This window comes from Scyliorhinus canicula, chromosome 3 (genome assembly GCF_902713615.1).
Source record: "Scyliorhinus canicula chromosome 3, sScyCan1.1, whole genome shotgun sequence".
Classification (NCBI taxonomy): Eukaryota; Metazoa; Chordata; class Chondrichthyes; order Carcharhiniformes; family Scyliorhinidae; genus Scyliorhinus; species Scyliorhinus canicula.
In genome coordinates, this window is record NC_052148.1 from 42,951,506 (window position 1) to 42,969,794 (window position 18,289).

General features: G+C 45.3%; 1 protein-coding gene across 1 annotated transcript in view; it reads right to left on the reverse strand.

Moving 5' to 3' along the window:
* Positions 1-15,835: 15,835 nt before the first annotated feature.
* Positions 15,836-18,289, reverse strand: part of nelfa (negative elongation factor complex member A) — a 73,621-nt gene continuing 71,167 nt past the window's right edge. The window contains exon 11 of the mRNA XM_038793377.1: positions 15,836-16,764. Coding sequence (XP_038649305.1) covers positions 16,580-16,764 — 185 coding nt within the window. The 3' untranslated portion in view covers positions 15,836-16,579. The remainder of the gene's footprint in view (positions 16,765-18,289) is intronic.

Sequence of the window (18,289 nt, forward strand, 5' to 3'; positions counted from 1 at the left end):
TTTGATAGTCTTTGGAATTTATTTGGATATTTTGAGACCTGGTGTGTGTGAAAGATTTCATAAGTTTCTCTAGCATCAGTGGCACCTCGGTATGGGAATTTCTTCTTATTGTGTGTAGAAAGTAGAAAGAGGTAAATTATTGGAGAATAACTGCCTAGTCCTCTTGCCTTTGCATTTTGAGCAGGAAACAAAGTTTCCTTTTCTATTTTTTTTTTTAGTTTACAGTACCCAATTCTTTTTTTCCAATTAAGGGGCAATTAGAAGCATAGAAAATAGGACCAGTAGGCCATTCGGCCCTTCATGCCCCTCCCCCAATCATTATGATCATGGCTGATCATCCAACTCAGTAACTTGTCCCTGCTTCCTCCCCCAATATTCTTTGATCTCTTTAGCCCCAAGACCCAAATCTAACTTCTTCTTGAAAACATACAATGTTTTTGCCTGAACTACTTTCTGTAGTAATGAATTTCACAGGCTCACCACTCTCTGGATGAAGAAATTTCTCCTCAGTCCCAAATGGTTCACCCCAAATTCACCTGCCTTGCACATCTTTTTGGGTTGCAGGGGTGAGACCCACACAGACACAGGGCGAATGTGCAAACTCCACATAGACAGTGTCCCAGGGCCGGGATCGAACCTGGGACCTCAGCGCCATTAGGCTGCAGTGCTAATCACTCTGCTGTATCTAAGGAAAGTACACTTAGATTTGTATATTTTGGAGTTTGTGTTTCCTTCATCTTTACTCTATAACTGTAGTGGATAAGAACATTTTTTGTAAATACTATATTTGTCGCTCAGATAAAAATGTTTTAAACTTCTTGAAGGAGAGTGTGCCCTGTTTCATGATTTGAGGGGAAACTACATTCATTTGAAAAGTTCTGTCTGATTCCATACGATACCTGGGTTGTGTATCCATAATATATGTAGGATTAGAATATCATTTAGTCTTATTTAAAGTTTTTTTTTTTTTACTGAATTAAATGGTTAAAAGTTGTTCATTCCCAAGGTGCTTGGGAATAATTTAGCTGACTGTCCTTTTTCACTTCTGCAGGAAGTCTAGGATACAAGGTTTGTTGCCTCTTGTTTTTGCAGTCATGTTAGGAAATAATCTACGTTAGGAAATAGTTAAAACAGATTTGAGGTGAGATTTGGTTTAAAAACACATTGCCACTTTTGTCTTACATGACATAATTATTCTTTCTTGAGGGGGTCTTGTTCACAACACTTGTCATACCATAATCAACATATTATATTTTAATCAAAGGTTCCCTCCACCCAAATTATGTTAGAGACACTATTTAAAATTAAATACCCAGATAAAAAAGTAGTAGTGTATACTATGCACAAGGTAAAGAGAGAGGAAGAAATTAACCTGTTGATGTATGTTAAAGTTCAGCAGTATCCTGTGTGAGCTATTGTGTGCTGCATAATAGGCTTGAGGTCTGACTTATCTAGGTTAACAGTACTGTGGTTCACTCTTTCACTACCCTCGTGGTTTGGCTCAGGTGGCGAGACAGCTGGTTCGTGATGCAGAGTAAGGCCAGGAGCGCGGATTCAATTCCTTGTACCACTGAGGTTATTCATGAATCATAGACTCATAGAATTCACAGTGCAGAAGGGGACCATTCAGCCCATCGAGTCTGCACCGGCCCTTGGAAAGAGCATCCCACCTAAGCCCACACCTCCACCCTGCCCCCGTAACCATTCCTAACCTAAAGGCAATTTAGATTAGGCCAATCCACCTAATCTGCACATCTTTGGACTGGAAGGAAACCGCAGCACCCGGCGGAAACGCATGCAGACACTGGGAGAACGTGCAGACTCTGCACAGGCAGTCACCCAAGCTGGGATTTGAATCTGGGACCCTGGAACTGTGAAGCAACTGCTAACTACTGTGCTACCCTGTTCAATTATGCTCCTCGCCCGAGGTGTGGTGATCCTTAGGTTAAATTGCTACCAGTCAGCTCCCCCCTCAAAGGGAAAGCAGCTGAAGGTCATCTGTGACTATGGCAACTTTACCCTCTGAAAGGGCCCAGCAAGCCATGCAGTTGTATCAAATCGCAATAGAAAAGTGGAATAAATTTAAAACTGGTTGGGTCATCTTACATTGACGTGGACACGAAGCAAAGGCACACTCTGGCCAGTCAATCCTGCAATGTTGTCCATGGCTGGGCCCTCTGCCAAAAGTGGGAGAACTGTCCCACAGACTAGTCAAGCAACAAATGACAAAGTTATGAGCATCGACTTATACCTTGCAGCCAATATCCCAGACTCGTGCATTACTACATCTGGATAATTCCTGCCTCACTGATGGGATGAGCCACCTGAGGTGGCAGCACAGTGATACACAGTCAGCAGGGGGTGGCCCTGGGAGTCCTCAACATCGAATCTGCATTCCATGCAGTCTAATTGCATTATGTTAAACAGAGACAAGGAAACCTGATTACAGTTTGACACCCTCAAGTGAAGAAGCAGTGCTCCTCCCATATTAAACACTTTGAAGAAGCACTGAGCATACCGCAAGGGCACAGGATGTACTTAGGTGAGAAACCTCAATGTCCATCATCAAGAGTAATCTGAAAGCACCAGTAATAACTGGAGCTAGCTGATTCCTGAAGGCTTACCTGCCAGACTGGGACTGATAACAAGAAGGAAAACCTTCTTCACCAAGCTACCTTTCACAGATGCATCAGATGGTACTAGTCAGGGTTTTTCATTTTAATTGTTCATATGGACATCACTAATTGTCCTTGAACTGAGTGGCTTGCTAGCCCATTTCAGAGGGCAGTTTGGAGTCGATCACATCGTTGTGAATTTGGAGTCACATGCAGGCTATTTTATTTCCCCCTAAAGGGCATTAGTGAACCAGATGGGATTTTATGACAACCAACAATGATTTCATGGTCATCACGAGACTTTTAATGAATTGAGATTTCAACATCTGTCATGCTGGGATTCGAACCTGGGTCCGCAGACCATTACCCTGGGTGCCTGGATTCATCGCCCAGTGATAATGCCACTCACTACACCACCAACTTCCTTGACAATTATTAGTCCTTGGAGAGACAAAGCCATGTGCTAAATGGGATAGATTCAGAATTAATGCAGAAATTCAATGCAACCTCTTGGCCTAGCATTTTCTTCACTCTATCATGACATTCAAGCCAGGAAACCAACCGATTCTATGAGAGCATGCTGGAGTAGAACCAGGTGTACCTTAAAATGAGAAGCCAACCTGGTAAAATTGAAACAACACTGTATGCATGAGTGGAAGAACATAAGAACTAAGAGCAGGAGTAGGCCATCTGGCCCCTCGAGCCTGCTCCACCATTCAATGAGATCATGGCTGATCTTTTGTGGACTCAGCTACACTTTCCAGCCCGAACACCATAACCCTTAATCCCTTTATTCTTCAAAAAAAACTATCTATCTATCTTAAAAACATTTAATGAAGGAGCCTCAACTGCTTCACTGGGCAAGGAATTCCATAGATTCACAACCCTTTGGGTGAAGAAGTTCCTCCTAAACTCAGTCCTAAATCTACTTCCCCTTATTTTGAGGCTATGCCCCCTAGTTCTGCTTTCACTCACCAGTGGAAACATCCTGCCCGCATCTATCCTATCTATTCCCTTCAGAATTTTATATGTTTCTATAAGATCCCCCTCATCCTTCTAAATTCCAATGAGTACAGCTTCAGTCTACTCAACCTCTCCTTGTAATCCAACCCCTTCAGCTCTGGGATTAACCTAGTGAATTTCCTCTGCACACCCTCCAGCGCCAGTACGTCCTTTCTCAGGTAAGGAGACCAAAACTGAACACAATACTCCAGATGTGGCCTCACTAACACCGTATACAATTGCAGCCTAACCTCCTTAGTCTTAAACTCCATCCCTCTAGCAATGAAGGACAAAATTCCATTTGCCTTCTTAATCACCTATTGCACCTGTAAACCAACTTTTTGCGACTCATGCACTAGCACACCCAGGCCTCTCTGCACAGCAGCATGTTTTATTATTTTATCATTTAAATAATAATCCCTTTTGCTGTTATTCCTGCCAAGATGGATAACCTCACATTTGTCAACATTCTATTCCATCTGCCAGACCCTAGCCCATTCACTTAACCTATCCAAATCCATCTGCAGACTTCCGGTATCCTCTGCACTTTTTGATTTACCACTCATCTTAGTGTCGTCTGAAAACGTGGACACATTGCCCTTGGTCCCCAACTCCGAATCATCTATGTAAATTGTGAACAATTGTGGGCCCAACACTGATCCCTGAGGGACACCACTAGCTACTGATTGCCAACCAGAGAAACACCCATTAATCCCCACTCTTTGCTTTCTATTAATTAACCAATCCTCTATCCATGCTACTACTTTACCCTTAATGTCATGCATCTTTATCTTATGCAGCAACATTTTGTGTGGCACCTTGCAAAGGCTTTCTGGAAATCCAGATATACCACATCCATTGGCTCCCCGTTATCTACCGCACTGGTAATGTCCTCAAAAAATTCCACTAACTTAGTTAGGCACGACCTGCCCTTCATGAACCCATGCTGCGTCTGTCCAATGGGACAATTTCTATCCAGATGCCTCGCTATTTCTTCCTTGATGGTAGATTCCAGCATCTTCCCTACTACCGAAGTTAAGCTCACTGGCCTATTATTACCCACTTTCTGCCTACCTCCTTTTTTAAACAGTGGTGTCACGTTTGCTAATTTCTAATCCACCGGGACCACCCCAGAGTCTAGTGAATTTTGGTAAATTATCACCAGTGCATTTGAAATTTCCCTAGCCATCTCTTTTAGCACTCTGGGATGCATTCCAACAGGGCCAGGAGACTTGTCTACCTTTAGCCCCATGAGCTTGCCCATCACTACCTCCTTAGTGACAACAATCATCTCAAGGTCCTCACCTGTCATAGCCTCATTTCTATCAGTCACTGGCATGTTATTTGTGTCTTCCACTGAAGACCGACCCAAAAAAACCTGTTCCGTTCCTCAGTCATTTCCTCATCTCCCATTATTAAATCTCCCTTCTTATCCTCTAACGGACCTTAGCCACTCTTTTTTTGTTTTATATATTTGTAGAAACTTTTACTATCTGTTTTTATATTCTGAGCAAGTTTACTCTCAATCTATCTTACTCTTCTTTATAGCTTCTTTAGTAGCTTTCTGTTGCCCCCTAAAGATTTCCCAGTCCTCTAGTCTCCCACTAATCTTTGGCACTTTATATGCTTTTTCCTTCAATTTGATACTCTGTCTTCTTTCCTTAGATATCCACGGTCGATTTTCCCTCTTTCTACCTTACTTCCTTTTTGTTGGTATAAACCTTTGCTGAGCACTGTGAACAATCACTTGGAAGGTTCTCCACTGTTCCTCAACTGTTTCACCATAAAGTCTTTGCTCCCAGTCTACCTTGGCTAGCTCTCCTCTCATCCCATTGTAATATCCTTTGTTTAAGCACAAAACACTAGTGTTTGATTTTACTTTCTCACCCTCCATCTGTATTTTAAATTCCACCATATTGTGATCGCTCCTTCCGAGAGGATCCCTAACTATGAGATCATGAATCAATCCTGTCTCATTACACAGGACAAGATCTAGGACCGCTTGTTCCCTCGTAGGTTCCATTACATACTGTTCTAGGAAACTATCGCGGATACATTCTATAAACTCCTCCTCAAGGTTGCCTTGACCGACCTGGTTAAACCAATCGACATGTAAAATCCCCCATGATAACTGCTGTATCATTTCTACATGCATCAGTTATTTCTTTGTTTATTGCCTGCCCCACCATAATGTTACTATTTGGTGGCCTATAGACTACTCCTATCAGTGACTTTTTCGCCTTACTATTCCTGATTTCGACTCAAATGGATTCAACCTTGTCCTCCATAGCACCGATGTCATCCCTTACTATTGCCCGGATGTCATCCTTAAATATCAGAGCTACACCACCTCCCTTACCATCCACTCTCTCCTTCCGAATAGTTTGATACCCTCGGATATTTAACTCCCAGTCTTGACCATCCTTTAACCATGTTTCAGTAATGGCCACTAAATCATAGTCATTCATTAAAAAAAAATTTTTTTAAAAATAAATTTAGATTACCCAATTATTTTTTCCAATTAAGGGGCAATTTAGCATGGCCAATCCACCTACTCTGCACATTTTTGGGTTGTGGGGGCAAAACCCACACAGACATGGGTAGAATGTGCAAACTCCACACGGACAGTGACCCAGAGCCAGGATCGAACCTGGGACCTCAGCGCCATGAGGCAGTTGTGCTAACCACTAGGCCACCGTGCTGCCTTATCATAGTCATTCATGATGATTTGCGCCATCAACCCATTTACCTTATTCCGAATACTACGAGCATTCAGGTAAATTACACTTATGTTGGCTTTTATACCTCTGTTTTGAGTCTTAACACCTCGATCAGTAACCTCTCCTAAGTTGAATTTCCTCTTAACTTTTAATTTTCCTTGTCGTTGAACCCATATCTTCATGTAACAACCTGCAGCGTCGCTTACCATTTATGTTTTTACTTCCCGTTTTATTCCTTTTAGTATTCACTGAGCTCCCCTCAGTCACTGTACCTTGTACTGTCACCCTTTTTGATTTTTGACTATGGCTTCTCTGCCTTACACATTCCCCCTTACTGCCTTCTGTTTCTGTCCCTGTTTTACTACCTTCCAACTTCCAGCATTGGTTCCCATCCCCCTGCCACATTAGTTTAAACCCTCTCCAACAGCTCTAGCAAACATCCCCCTCGGATATCGGATCCAGTCCTGCCCAGGTGCAGACCGTCCGGCTTGTACTGGTCCCACCTCCCCCAGAACGTTCCAATGCCTGAGGAATTTGAATCCCTCCCTCTTGCACCATCCCTCGAGCCACACATTCATCCTATCTATCCTGACACTCCTACTCTGACTAGCTCGTGGCACTGGTAGCAACCCTGAGATTACTACCTTTGAGGTCCTACTTTTTAGTTTAACTCCTAATGCCCTGAATTCAGCGTGTAGGACCTTGTCCCGTTTTTTACGTACATCGTTGGTGCCAATGTGCACCACAACAGCTGGCTGTTCACCCTCCCCCCTCAGAATGTCCTGCAGCCGCTCCGAGACATCCTTGACCCTTGCACCAGGGAGGCAACATACCATCCTGGAGTCTCGATTGTGTCCGCAGAATCGCCTGTCTATTCCCCTGACGATTGAGTCCCCTATCACCATAGCCCTGCCATTCGTCTTCCTGCCCTGCTGCGCAGCAGAGCCAGCGACAGTGCCATGAACCTGGCTGCTGCTGCCTTCCCCTGGTGAGCCATCTCCCTCAACAGTATCCAAAGCGGTATATCTGTTTTGCAGGGAGATGACCACAGGGGTCACCTGCACTGACTTCCTACTCTTGCTCTGTCTTTTGGTCACCCATTTTCTATCTCCCTCAGTAACCTTCACCTGCGGAGTGACCAACTCGCTAAACGTGCTATCCACGACATCTTCAGCATCGTGGATGCTCCAAAGTGAGTCCATCCACCAAGCGGTCTAACAGGAGCTGCAACTGGACACACTTCTTGCACGTGAAGGAGCCAGGGACAGTGGACGTGTCCCTGAGCTCCCACATCGTACACGAGGAGCATGATATGGGTCTGGGATCGCTTGCCATGTCTTAAACCTTCGGTTAACTTATACAAATACAATTCCAAAAAAAAATGAAGAAAAAATAAATAAATATACCAATGAAAAGAAAAAGAAAAACTACTTACCAGTCACTTACCAGGGATAAAAAGCACCTCCTCCCCACCCAGCTTCAAATTCCCACCTAGATTCAAATTCCCAAACTCGCTCTTTGCTGTGTCTCACTCTGGCTGTATCTTCTCTGGCTCACTGGGCGAACTCACCGGGAGTGAGTTACAAGTTGCTTTTAAAGTCCGAGTTGACTCCCCCCCCCCCCCCCCCCCCCCCCCCACCCCACCTGCTTTGAGATCAAAGTAGATTAAGGTGACTGACACTTAACTGTCAACCAGTTATGTGAGTGGGTGGGGCAGCCCTTGTTAACCTTCATTGCACAATTCTAGATTAATTTAAATTCCTGAAATTTAAAAAGGAACAGTCTTCTCGATTTAATTTAATTCAATTCCCACCTAGCTTCAAATTCCCAAACTCACTCTTTGTTGTGTCTCACTCTGGCTGTGTCTTCTCTGGCTCACTGGGTGAACTCACTAGAAGAATACTAAAGACAGAGCTAAGTGATCCCACAACCAACAGGTCAGAACAAAGTTCTGACATTCTACCGCATCTAGTACTGCCTGCTTTGGGCATGAATAGTGAACATCCAAATGACTAACAGCAGGGTGAAGCTCTACAAACATCCCCAACCTCAATGAATGTGAAATCCAATAGACCCGAGCAAAAGCTTAGATTTATGAATTTGTAAGCATCATCAACCTGAATTACCAAGATGATCTATCTCCATCTACTCCGGAGGACCCAAGTATCATAGATGCCAGGCTTCATTCAATTCATAGACGTAGAATTTACAGGGCAGAAGGAGGCCATTCGGCCCATTGAGTCTGTGCTGGCCCTTGGAAAGGTCACCCCACTTAAGACCACACCTCTGCCCCATACCCATAACCCAGCAGCCTCACCCAACCCCTTTGGACACAAAGGGCAATTTAGCATGGCCAATCCATATAACCTGCACATCTTTGTGGACTATGGGAGGAAACCAGAGCTCCCGGAGGAAACTCACGTAGACACGGGGAGAACGTGCAGACTCCGGCCAGACAGTGACCCAAGCTGGGAATCAAACCTGGGACCCTGGAACTTCGATTCTAGGGCCATGTCCTCACGCCAGCGTGGGAACGGTGGCGTTTTGCCTTTAAAGTGATAAAACTTGCCACAGTTGCTTCACTGAGGTGTATCCAGAAATAAAATTGTTTGAGCCAAAGGAGAAGATATTAGGTGACCAAAATGTGTTACAGTGGCATTTGAGGGGGACTATGTTGAGGGTTTTAGAAAGAGAATTGCAGAATGTTGATCATTGGTAGTTGTGCCTACAGCTGCCAAAGGGCAAAGGAATGCATGAGAAATTAGAGTCAGAGACATGGAGAGCGAGATGGGCTTTGGGTGGGGGCTTTGGGTGGTTACAAAGATAAGAAAAGGCCAAAGTCATCAAGGAATTTAAATACAAAGTTGAGAATTTTAAATTTGAGGCATCTGTTGACCAGGAACCAATGTGGGTCAGTGAGGATCGGGATGAGGGCAAGGGTATTGATGCAGAATAGGATACAGGCTTTGAAAAGCAAAAGTTCCTGAAGTTAGCGGAGTATTGCAAATCATTCAGGAAAGCACCGTCATTCCAAACTTGACTATTCAAGTGGATAAATGGAAGGGATGGCAGTGCAATGTTCCTCCTGCAGGATGTTCGAGGTGAGGTACATCGTCAGTGGCCCTGCTGAGTTCACCTGTGGGAAGTGCACCCATTTCCAGCTCCTCAAAATCCACGTTAGGGAACTGGAGCTGGAGCTGGATGAACAGAGGATCATTTGGAAGGCCGAGTCGGTTATAGATAGAAGCTACAGAGATGTAGTTACTCCTAAGAATGAAGGTAGCTGGGTGATGTTTAAAAGAAGGGGGAAGAAGCAGTCAGTGAAGGGATCCCCTGCGTTTGTTCCCCTCAATAGCAGGTATACTGTTTTGGATACTGTTTGGGGGGGGGGGAGCTACAAGAGGTAAGCCATGGAGACCAGGTCTCTGGCACTGAGTCTGGCCCGGTGGCTCAGAAGGGAAGGGGGGGGGGGGAAGAGTAGGAGAGCATTAGTTATTGGAGACTCTATAGTTAGAGGTACAGATAGGCGGTTCTGTGGCAACGATAGAAACTCACGATTGGTGTGTTGCCTCCTGGGTGCCAACGTCCGTGACATCTCTGATCGTATTTTCAGGATCCTTAAGGGGGAGCAGGAGCAGCCACAAGTCGTGGTACACATCGGTACCAACGACATAGGTAGGAAAAGGGACGGGGATGTAAAACAGGAATTCAGGGAGCTCGGGTGGAAGCTGAGAGCCAGGACAGACCGCGTTGTCATCTCTGGTTTGCTGCCAGTGCCACGTGCTGGCGAGGTGAGGAACAGGGAGAGAGTGCAGATAAACACGTGGCTACAGGGATGGTGCAGGTGGGAGGGTTTCAGTTACTTGGATAATTGGAGCACATTCTAGGGAAGGTGGGACCTGTACAAACAGGATGGGTTACACCTGAACCAGAGGGGCACCAATATCCTGAGGGGGAAATTTGCTACAGCTCTTCGGGAGAGGGGGGGGGGGGGGTTAGTGCAGTACTGAGGAAGGCACCAAGGTCATAAGAGTGGACCTGCAGGCATGAAGGTGGTTTGAAGTGTGTCTACATCAAAGCGAGGAGCATCAGGAAAGGAATACGATTGGTGAGCTTGAAGCATGGATTGGTACCTGGGACTACGATGTTGTGGCCATTACGGAGACTTGGATAGAACAGGGGCAGGAATGGTTGTTGGAGGTTCCGGGGTTTAGATGTTTCAGTAAGATTAGGAAAGGTGGTAAAAGAGGTGGCGGAGTAGCATTGTTAATCAAGGATAGTATAATGGCTGCAGAAAGGCAGTTTGAGGAGGATCTGTCTACCGAGGTAGTGTGGGCTGAAGTTAGAAATAGGAAAGGAGCGGTTATCTTGTTAGGAGTTTTCGAGAGGCCCCCAAACAGTAACAGAGATGTGGAGGAAAAGACTGCAATGCAGATTTTGGATAGGTGCGGTAGTCACAGGGTAGTTGTCATGGGTGACTTTAACTTTGCAACTATTGATTGGAACCACTATAATTCGAACAGTTCGAATGGGGCAGTTTTTATCCAATGTGCAGGAGGGTTCCCTCACACATATATGGATAGACCGACAAGAGGCGGGGCCACATTGGATTTGGAACTGGGTAATGAACCTGGCCAAGTGTGAGATTTGTTTGTGGGAGAGCACTTCGAATTGTGGTCACTATCCAGTGACTTTCACTATAGCAATGGAGGGGGATAGGAACATATGGCAGGGCAAGGTTTACAACTGGGGGAAGGGTAATTACAATACAATTAGGCAAGAATTGGGGAGCATAAGATGGAAACAGGAACTGTCAGGATAGGCACAATTGAGATGTGGAGCTTGTTCAAGGAGCAAATACTGCATGTCCTTGTCAGGCAGGGAGGAAATGGTCGAGTGAGGGAACCATGGTTTACAAAAGAGGTTGAATGTCTTGTCAAGAGGAAGAAGGGGGCTTATGTAATGATGAGAAAACAAGGTTCTGTTAGGGCACTTGAAGGATACAAGATAGCTAGGGAGGAGCTCAAGAAAGGGCTTAGGAGAGCCAGGAGGGGGCATGAGAAGTCCTTGGCGGGTAGGATCAAGGAAAACCCCAAGGCTTTCTACACTTGTGAGGAATAAAAGAATGACCAAGGTGAAGTTAGGGCCCGTCAAGGACAGTAGTGGGAACGTGTGCATGGAGTCTGAAGAAGAGAAGCCCTAAATGAATACTTTTCTTCAGTGTTCACAGAGGGGCCATTTTGTTGAGGAGGATAGTGCAACAGGCTGGTCGGCTGGAGAAGGTAGATATTTGGAAGGAAGATGTGTTAGAAATTTTGAGAAGTCTGAGGATAAGTCCCCTGGGCCTGATGGGATATCCTAGGATTCTTTGGGAGGCGAGGGATGAGATTGCTTTGATCTTTATGTCCTCACTGTCCACAGGAATAGTGCCAGAGGTCCCGGGGAACATGGATGGGGGATTTCGGGGATGGTATAGAGCGGGCATTAGGCAGCTGAGGGACCAGTTTATCGACGGAAGGTTTGCGAGCCTGGGGGAGTTGGAGGAGAAATTTGGGCTCCCACCGGGAAACATGTTTAGATATCTGCAGGTAAAGGCATTTGCTAGACGTCAGGTGGAGGGATTCCCTGCGCTCCCCGCGAGGGGGGTGAGTGACAGGGTGCTCTTGGGGGTCTGGGTCGGGGAGGGGAAGATATCCGATATCTACAAGCTTATGCAGGAGGTGGAAGAGGCGTCAGTAGAGGAGCTGAAAACGAAGTGGGAGGGGGAACTGGGGGAACAGATCGAAGACGGGACATGGGCTGATGCCCTGGAGAGGGTAAATTCTTCCTCCTCGTGTGCGCGGCTTAGCCTCATCCAATTCAAGGTGCTGCATAGGGCCCACATGACTGGGACGAGCATGAGTAGGTTCTTTGGGGGTGAAGATAGGTGTGTCAGGTGCTCGGGGAGTCCAGCGAACCATGCCCATATGTTCTGGGCATGCCCGGCATTGGAGGAGTTCTGGAAGGGGGTGGCGAGGACGGTGTCAAGGGTGGTGGGATCCAGGGTCAAGCCAGGATGGGGACTCGCGATCTTTGGGGTTGGGGTAGAGCCGGGAGTGCAGGAGGCGAAAGAGGCCGGTGTGCTGGCCTTTGCGTCCCTAGTAGCCCGGCGAAGGATTTTGCTACAGTGGAAGGACGCGAGGCCCCCAAGCGTGGACCTGGATCAATGACATGGCGGGCTTCATTAAGCTTGAGAAGGTTAAATTCGCCCTGAGAGGATCGGTGCAAGGGTTCTTTAAACGGTGGCAACCTTTCCTCGACTTTCTGGCTCAACGATAGGGTACTGGGACAGTAGCAGCAGCAACCCGGGGGGGGTGGGGGACGTTGATTATGTTGGCTTATTTTATTTAAATTTGATTTATTTAATGTTAATTTATGGTTAAGTTCTGTTGTTGGGGGGTGGGGGGGTGGGGTGGGGTGGGGGGAGTGTGATACATGTGATGTTACGGTATGGGGGGAATTGTGGGTGTTATGGGGCTGTTAGTTGCATATTACTGCTTTTTGCTATACTTGTTATATTTTTATATTTTCTGTAAAAAATTCCAATAAAAATTATTTTAAAAAAAAGGAATAGTGCCAGAAGACTGGAGAGAGGCGAATTGTTGTCCCCTTGTTCAAGAAAGGGAATAGGTTTAACCTTGGGAATTATAGGCCGATTAGTCTCACTTCGGTCATCGGTAAATTATTGTACAGGGTCCCGAGGGATAGGATTTTGATCATTTGGAAAGATACAGCTTAATCCAGGATAGTCAGCACGGATTTGAGAGGGGTAAGTCTTGCGTCACAAGTTTGATTGTATTCTTTGAGGAGGTAACCAAGTACATAGATGAAGGTAGAACAGTTGATGTCATATACATGGATTTTAGTAAGGCGTTTGATAAGGTGCCCCATGGTCGGCTCATGTAGAAAGTAAGGAGGCGTGGCATAGAGGGAAATTTGGCTGATTGGATCAGTAACGGACTATCAGATAGAAGACAGAGGGTGGTGGTAGATGGTAAATTTTCATCCTGGAGTCCCAGTCACCAGCGGTGTACCACAGGGATCAGTGCTGGGTTCTCTATTTGTGACTTTTATCAATGACTTGGTTGATGGAGTTGAAGGTTGGGTTAGTAAATTTTCTGATGACACCAAGATTGGTGGAGCAGTGGATAATGTGGAGGGCTGTTATACGCTGCAAAGATAGGATGCAGAGCTGGGCTGAAAAGTTGCAGATGGAGTTTAACCCTGATAAGTGTGAGGTGATTAATTTTGGTAGGGCAAATTTGAATGCGGATTACATGGTTAACGGCAGGGTTCTGAAGAATGTGGAGGAGCAGAGAGATCTCGGCGTTCATGTCCATAGATCTCTGAATGTGGATAGACCCGTGAAGAAAGCCTATAGTGTTAGCTTTTATTAACAGGGGGATTGAGTTTAAGAGCCTTGAGGCAATGCTGCAACTGTACAAGACCTTGGTTAGACCACATTGGGAGTATTGTGTGCAGTTCTGGTCACCTCATTATAGGAAGGATGTGGAAGCATTGGAAAGGGTGCAAAGGAGATTTACCAGGATGCGGCCTGGATTGGTGGGTAGGTCTTATAAGGAAAAGTTGAGGGAGCTAGGTCTTTTCTCATTGGAGCAAAGGAGGATGAGAGGTGACTTCATTGAGGTGTATAAGATGATGAGAGGGATTGATAGAGTGGATGTTCAGCGACTTTTCCCTCGGGTGGATGTAGCTGTTACAAGGGGGCATAACTGTAAGGTTCATGGTGGAAGATATAGGAGGGATGTCAGAGGTAGATTCTTTACTCAGTGGTTGGGGTGTGGTAGTGGAGTCGGACACTTTTAGGAACTTTCAAGCGGTTATTGGATAGGCATATGGAGTGCACTGGAATGATTGAGAGTAGGTTGATTTAATCTTAGTTTCAGACTAGTTCGGCATCATGGGCCGAAGTACCTGTACTGTGCTGTACAGTTCTATTCCAAAGGCAGACAAGCAACAGATGGGCTCATGTAGGTTTAGAGATGGGACAGTGGTAGAGGAAGGTGATCTTGGTGTTGAAGAGGAGACAAATGCTCAGATATGAGTTGTATAGGAGTCAAGTTTGTAAATACCTAGGGTTCAGTGTGAGATAGTGGCTTGGAACCAATGGTGAGGACAAGATGTTTGAGGTAGAGTCAATTATGATGCCTTTAGTTTTCCCAATATTTAACTGTTGGAAGTTGTCGCTTATCTGCTACTGAATGGGACACGCCTTCAGAAAGAATGTTTTTTTTTTAAATCCTGAGGAAAAAAAAACATTGAGACGGAATAATTATTTCATGGGATATGGGTGTCACTGGCAAGGGCAACATTTGTACCCAACCCAAATTGTCCTTTAATTGAGTTGCTTGCCATACCATTTCAGAGGGCAGTTAAAAGTCAACCACATTGCTGTAGATCTAGAGTGACATGTAGGCCAGACCAGGTAAGGATGGCAGATTTCCTTCCCCGAGATGTATTAATGAACCAGAACCAGATAAGCTTTTACGACAATTGACAATGGTACTAGAAAGCATTTAACCCCTGGACTAGCTTTTAATTCCAGATTTATTAACCGAATTTCAATTCCACAAGCTCCCAGAGGGCCTCTGGATTACTAGTCCAGTCACATTAACATTATACCACCATATCCCCTTTTGCTTGTCCAGTCCTCCAAAGATGCTCTGTAGAGCGGCTCAGATGACGAAACCAGGTCTAATGAGGGAGTGACTTCAGAGTGGACTGTAAATTTACATTACTATACAACAACATAAAGTGTTGGAAACACACAGCATGTCAGGCAGCATCTGGAGAGAGAGAGAGAGAGAGAGAGAGAGAGAGAGAGAGAGAGAGAGAGAGAAAGTGTGAACAGGAATCTCCACCTGGATATTTCCAGCAGTGTTTTTATTTTAGATTTGCAGTATTTAGTGTTTGGCTTTTGTATCGAGAGCAGTTTTTGCATACCTTGCATTAAGCATAACTGAACGAAGATAAGGGCGGCACGGTGGCAGTGGTTAGCACTGCTACATCACAAGCTCCAGGGACCTGGGTTCAATTCCAGCCTTGGTGACTCTGTGGAGTCGACACGTTCTCCCAGTGTCTGTGTGGATTTCCTATAATGTCCGGTTTCCTCCCACACCCCGGGTGGATTGGCCATGTTAAATTGTCCCTCAGGTGTCCAATGCTGCACTGCTTGGATGGGGTTGAATTGATAGGGCAGGATATGGGCCTAGGTAGCGGGCTCTTTCGGCGGGGGGGGGGGGGTCGGTGGAGCCTCATTTTGCGAATTTATCTGGTTCTACAGTAGTTAAAGCAATAATATATGATTAAATTTCACTGCTGTAGTCTGACAGTGACTCCAATGAACAAAGATGACTAAACTGCTTTTTTGAAGAAAAACAGTTCTGAATATATTGATCAAGCACTGCATTCAAGTTAAGAACCAATGAAATAATTGACTCCAGTTACAATGTAATTTTATTGTGCTTAGTACTGTACGTCTCTTAAGCTTTGACAGTTCAACCAGCTGCCTAAACACATGAAAACCAATTATGGCTGTGCATACTTTAAACTGCACACATTTTCCATAGAAAATCTAATTATTTTACATCTTACACTGTACGAGAGAGCATGCAAAAGAAAGAGTGAGAAACCTAGAATCTTTACAGCTGTACAAAAAATAGAAAATTGTTGTTAAATCATGCTGCCTCTGCAACAAATACTTTACAAAACTCAATGTGACTTTGCGAAGGCACCAGATACCAGGAAATCTGGCTTTCCAGTTCAAATCCCTCCGTTAAAAGTGAACCAAATCTAAGCTGCTAAATGATCTCCCCACAGTACAAACCAACTCAAGGCTGCAGCTACATGGTTCTCCTTTCAGCTGTAACTAAGGTCCACATGCTTTTCACAAGTCAGAGTTTTCATGCTGGAGTTGTTGGTGTAGCTGGAGACTGGACCATCATTGAAAAAGACATCGACACCACAGGAGACAAAAAAAAACATCAATTGCAGGAAATCACTTATCTATTGATCACATCCCACTTTCTGGTGGCCCTAAATTCTGTGGCACAATCTGTTATATAGGTGTCCCCTGCAAATGTTTTAGAACTGTCTGTAAATACAATCATTGAAGCTCAGGTCAGTGGTAGTCAGGATAACAACGTTGGATTTGGTCCACGGGTTCTTGGTCCTGGGGAACTCTCAGGACACGTTTGTGATAGGCTTGTACTTCTTCAGTCTGGTCCATTGGCCTGTGGCATAATTCATTTCAAAGACTGTGTCTACCAGCATTGTGGTGCTCCCCGTGCCATCTGCCTTTGGTAGAACCTCTGTATGCTCGCTCAGTTTGATTTGAATGATATCACCTTGCTCTGGACATGGATTTTCTGCAGGAATGAAACAATAATCAGTTTTGCACAGTAAACCACCCCGAAGTGGAATATTAACAGAAGTGATAGTCAGACTATAGGCTTTTCCAATCAGTTATTCTACCACTTTGGCTATTTTCCTTCAAAATGAAACAAGAAACATATTCAACTTCCTGCATTTTCCACCATCTTTTGCTCCCAATTAACTTTCACCCATTTTGCTACAACTGTGGAAGAGGAACATTAACATACATTTCGACGTTTAACATTGATGGGTATTGGGAGATAAAATTTTTTAAAATAGTTTTTTTTTTTAATTAAGGGGCAATTGAGCATGGCCAATCCACCTACCCCATCATTGGGTTGTTTTGGTGGGGGGGAAACAGAAGGAAGGCGGTGGGAAACCACAGGATAACAGGAGGGGGGGTTGGGGGGGGGGGGGGGGGTTACCTGCCCCTTTTCCTGGAAAAGAAAAGAAAAACACAGCTGAAGCCAAGGGGGACAACAGGTAAGGGGGAGGAACTATAGACCAATCCAGAGGGCAGCAAAATGTACATAGGGTCAGTTAAAGTTAGGACAAAATAAGCCTCTCTGTACAATAAAGTAAATTTGCACGGGCAAGAAAATATGTAAATATGTATATATACACACAACTGTTTATAAATATGAGAAATGCCAATAAAAGGATTTTAAAAAAGTATCTTTGGGGGGTGAGGGTGAGACCCTCGCAGACAGTGAGAATATGCAAACACCACACGGACAGTGACCTGGGACCGGGATCGAACCCGAAACCTCTCAGCGGCGTGAGGCAGCAGTGCTAACCACCGCACCACCATGCCGCCCTTGATGGGAGATAAAACTGGGACTTTCAATGAAAATAGAGAAAATCCAAAGGGTACTGCTCAATGGCACAGATGGTTACGGCAATAGACTAAATCCCCAATCTGCTAAATTAATTAGCTTAGTGGGCTAGACACCTGGTTTGTAATGCAGAACAAGCAGCGCAGGTTCAATTCCCGCAACAGCTTACCTGAACAGGCACCAGAATATGGCGACTAGGGGCTTTTCACAGTAACTTCATACTTGTGACAATAAAAGATTATTATTTGTATTAATTGAGCTATACGGACACTACAGGCGACCAGAGGTGGGCGGTGACACAGTGCTTAGCACTGCTGCCTCACTGTGCGAGGGACTGGGGTTCAATCCGGCCGGGGTGACGTGTGGGGTTTGCACATTCTCCCAGTGCCTGCTTGGATTTGCTCCAAGTACTTTGGTTTCCTCCCACAGTAAAAGATGTGCAGATTAGGTGGATTGGTCATGCTAAAATTGCTCCTTATGTGTCCAAAGAGGTTAGGCAGAATTACAGGGAGAGGACAGGGGAATGGACCTAGGTCAGGCACTTTCAAAGTGGGTGTCGCAACCCGCAAGTGGGTCGTGGGCGGGTGTCGGGAGGGTCGCGGAGCCACCCCATCGCGGCTTTTAGATCGCAGGAATTCAGGCACATGGCCACAGCAGCCAGCTTTTAATAATGCTGGCTGCG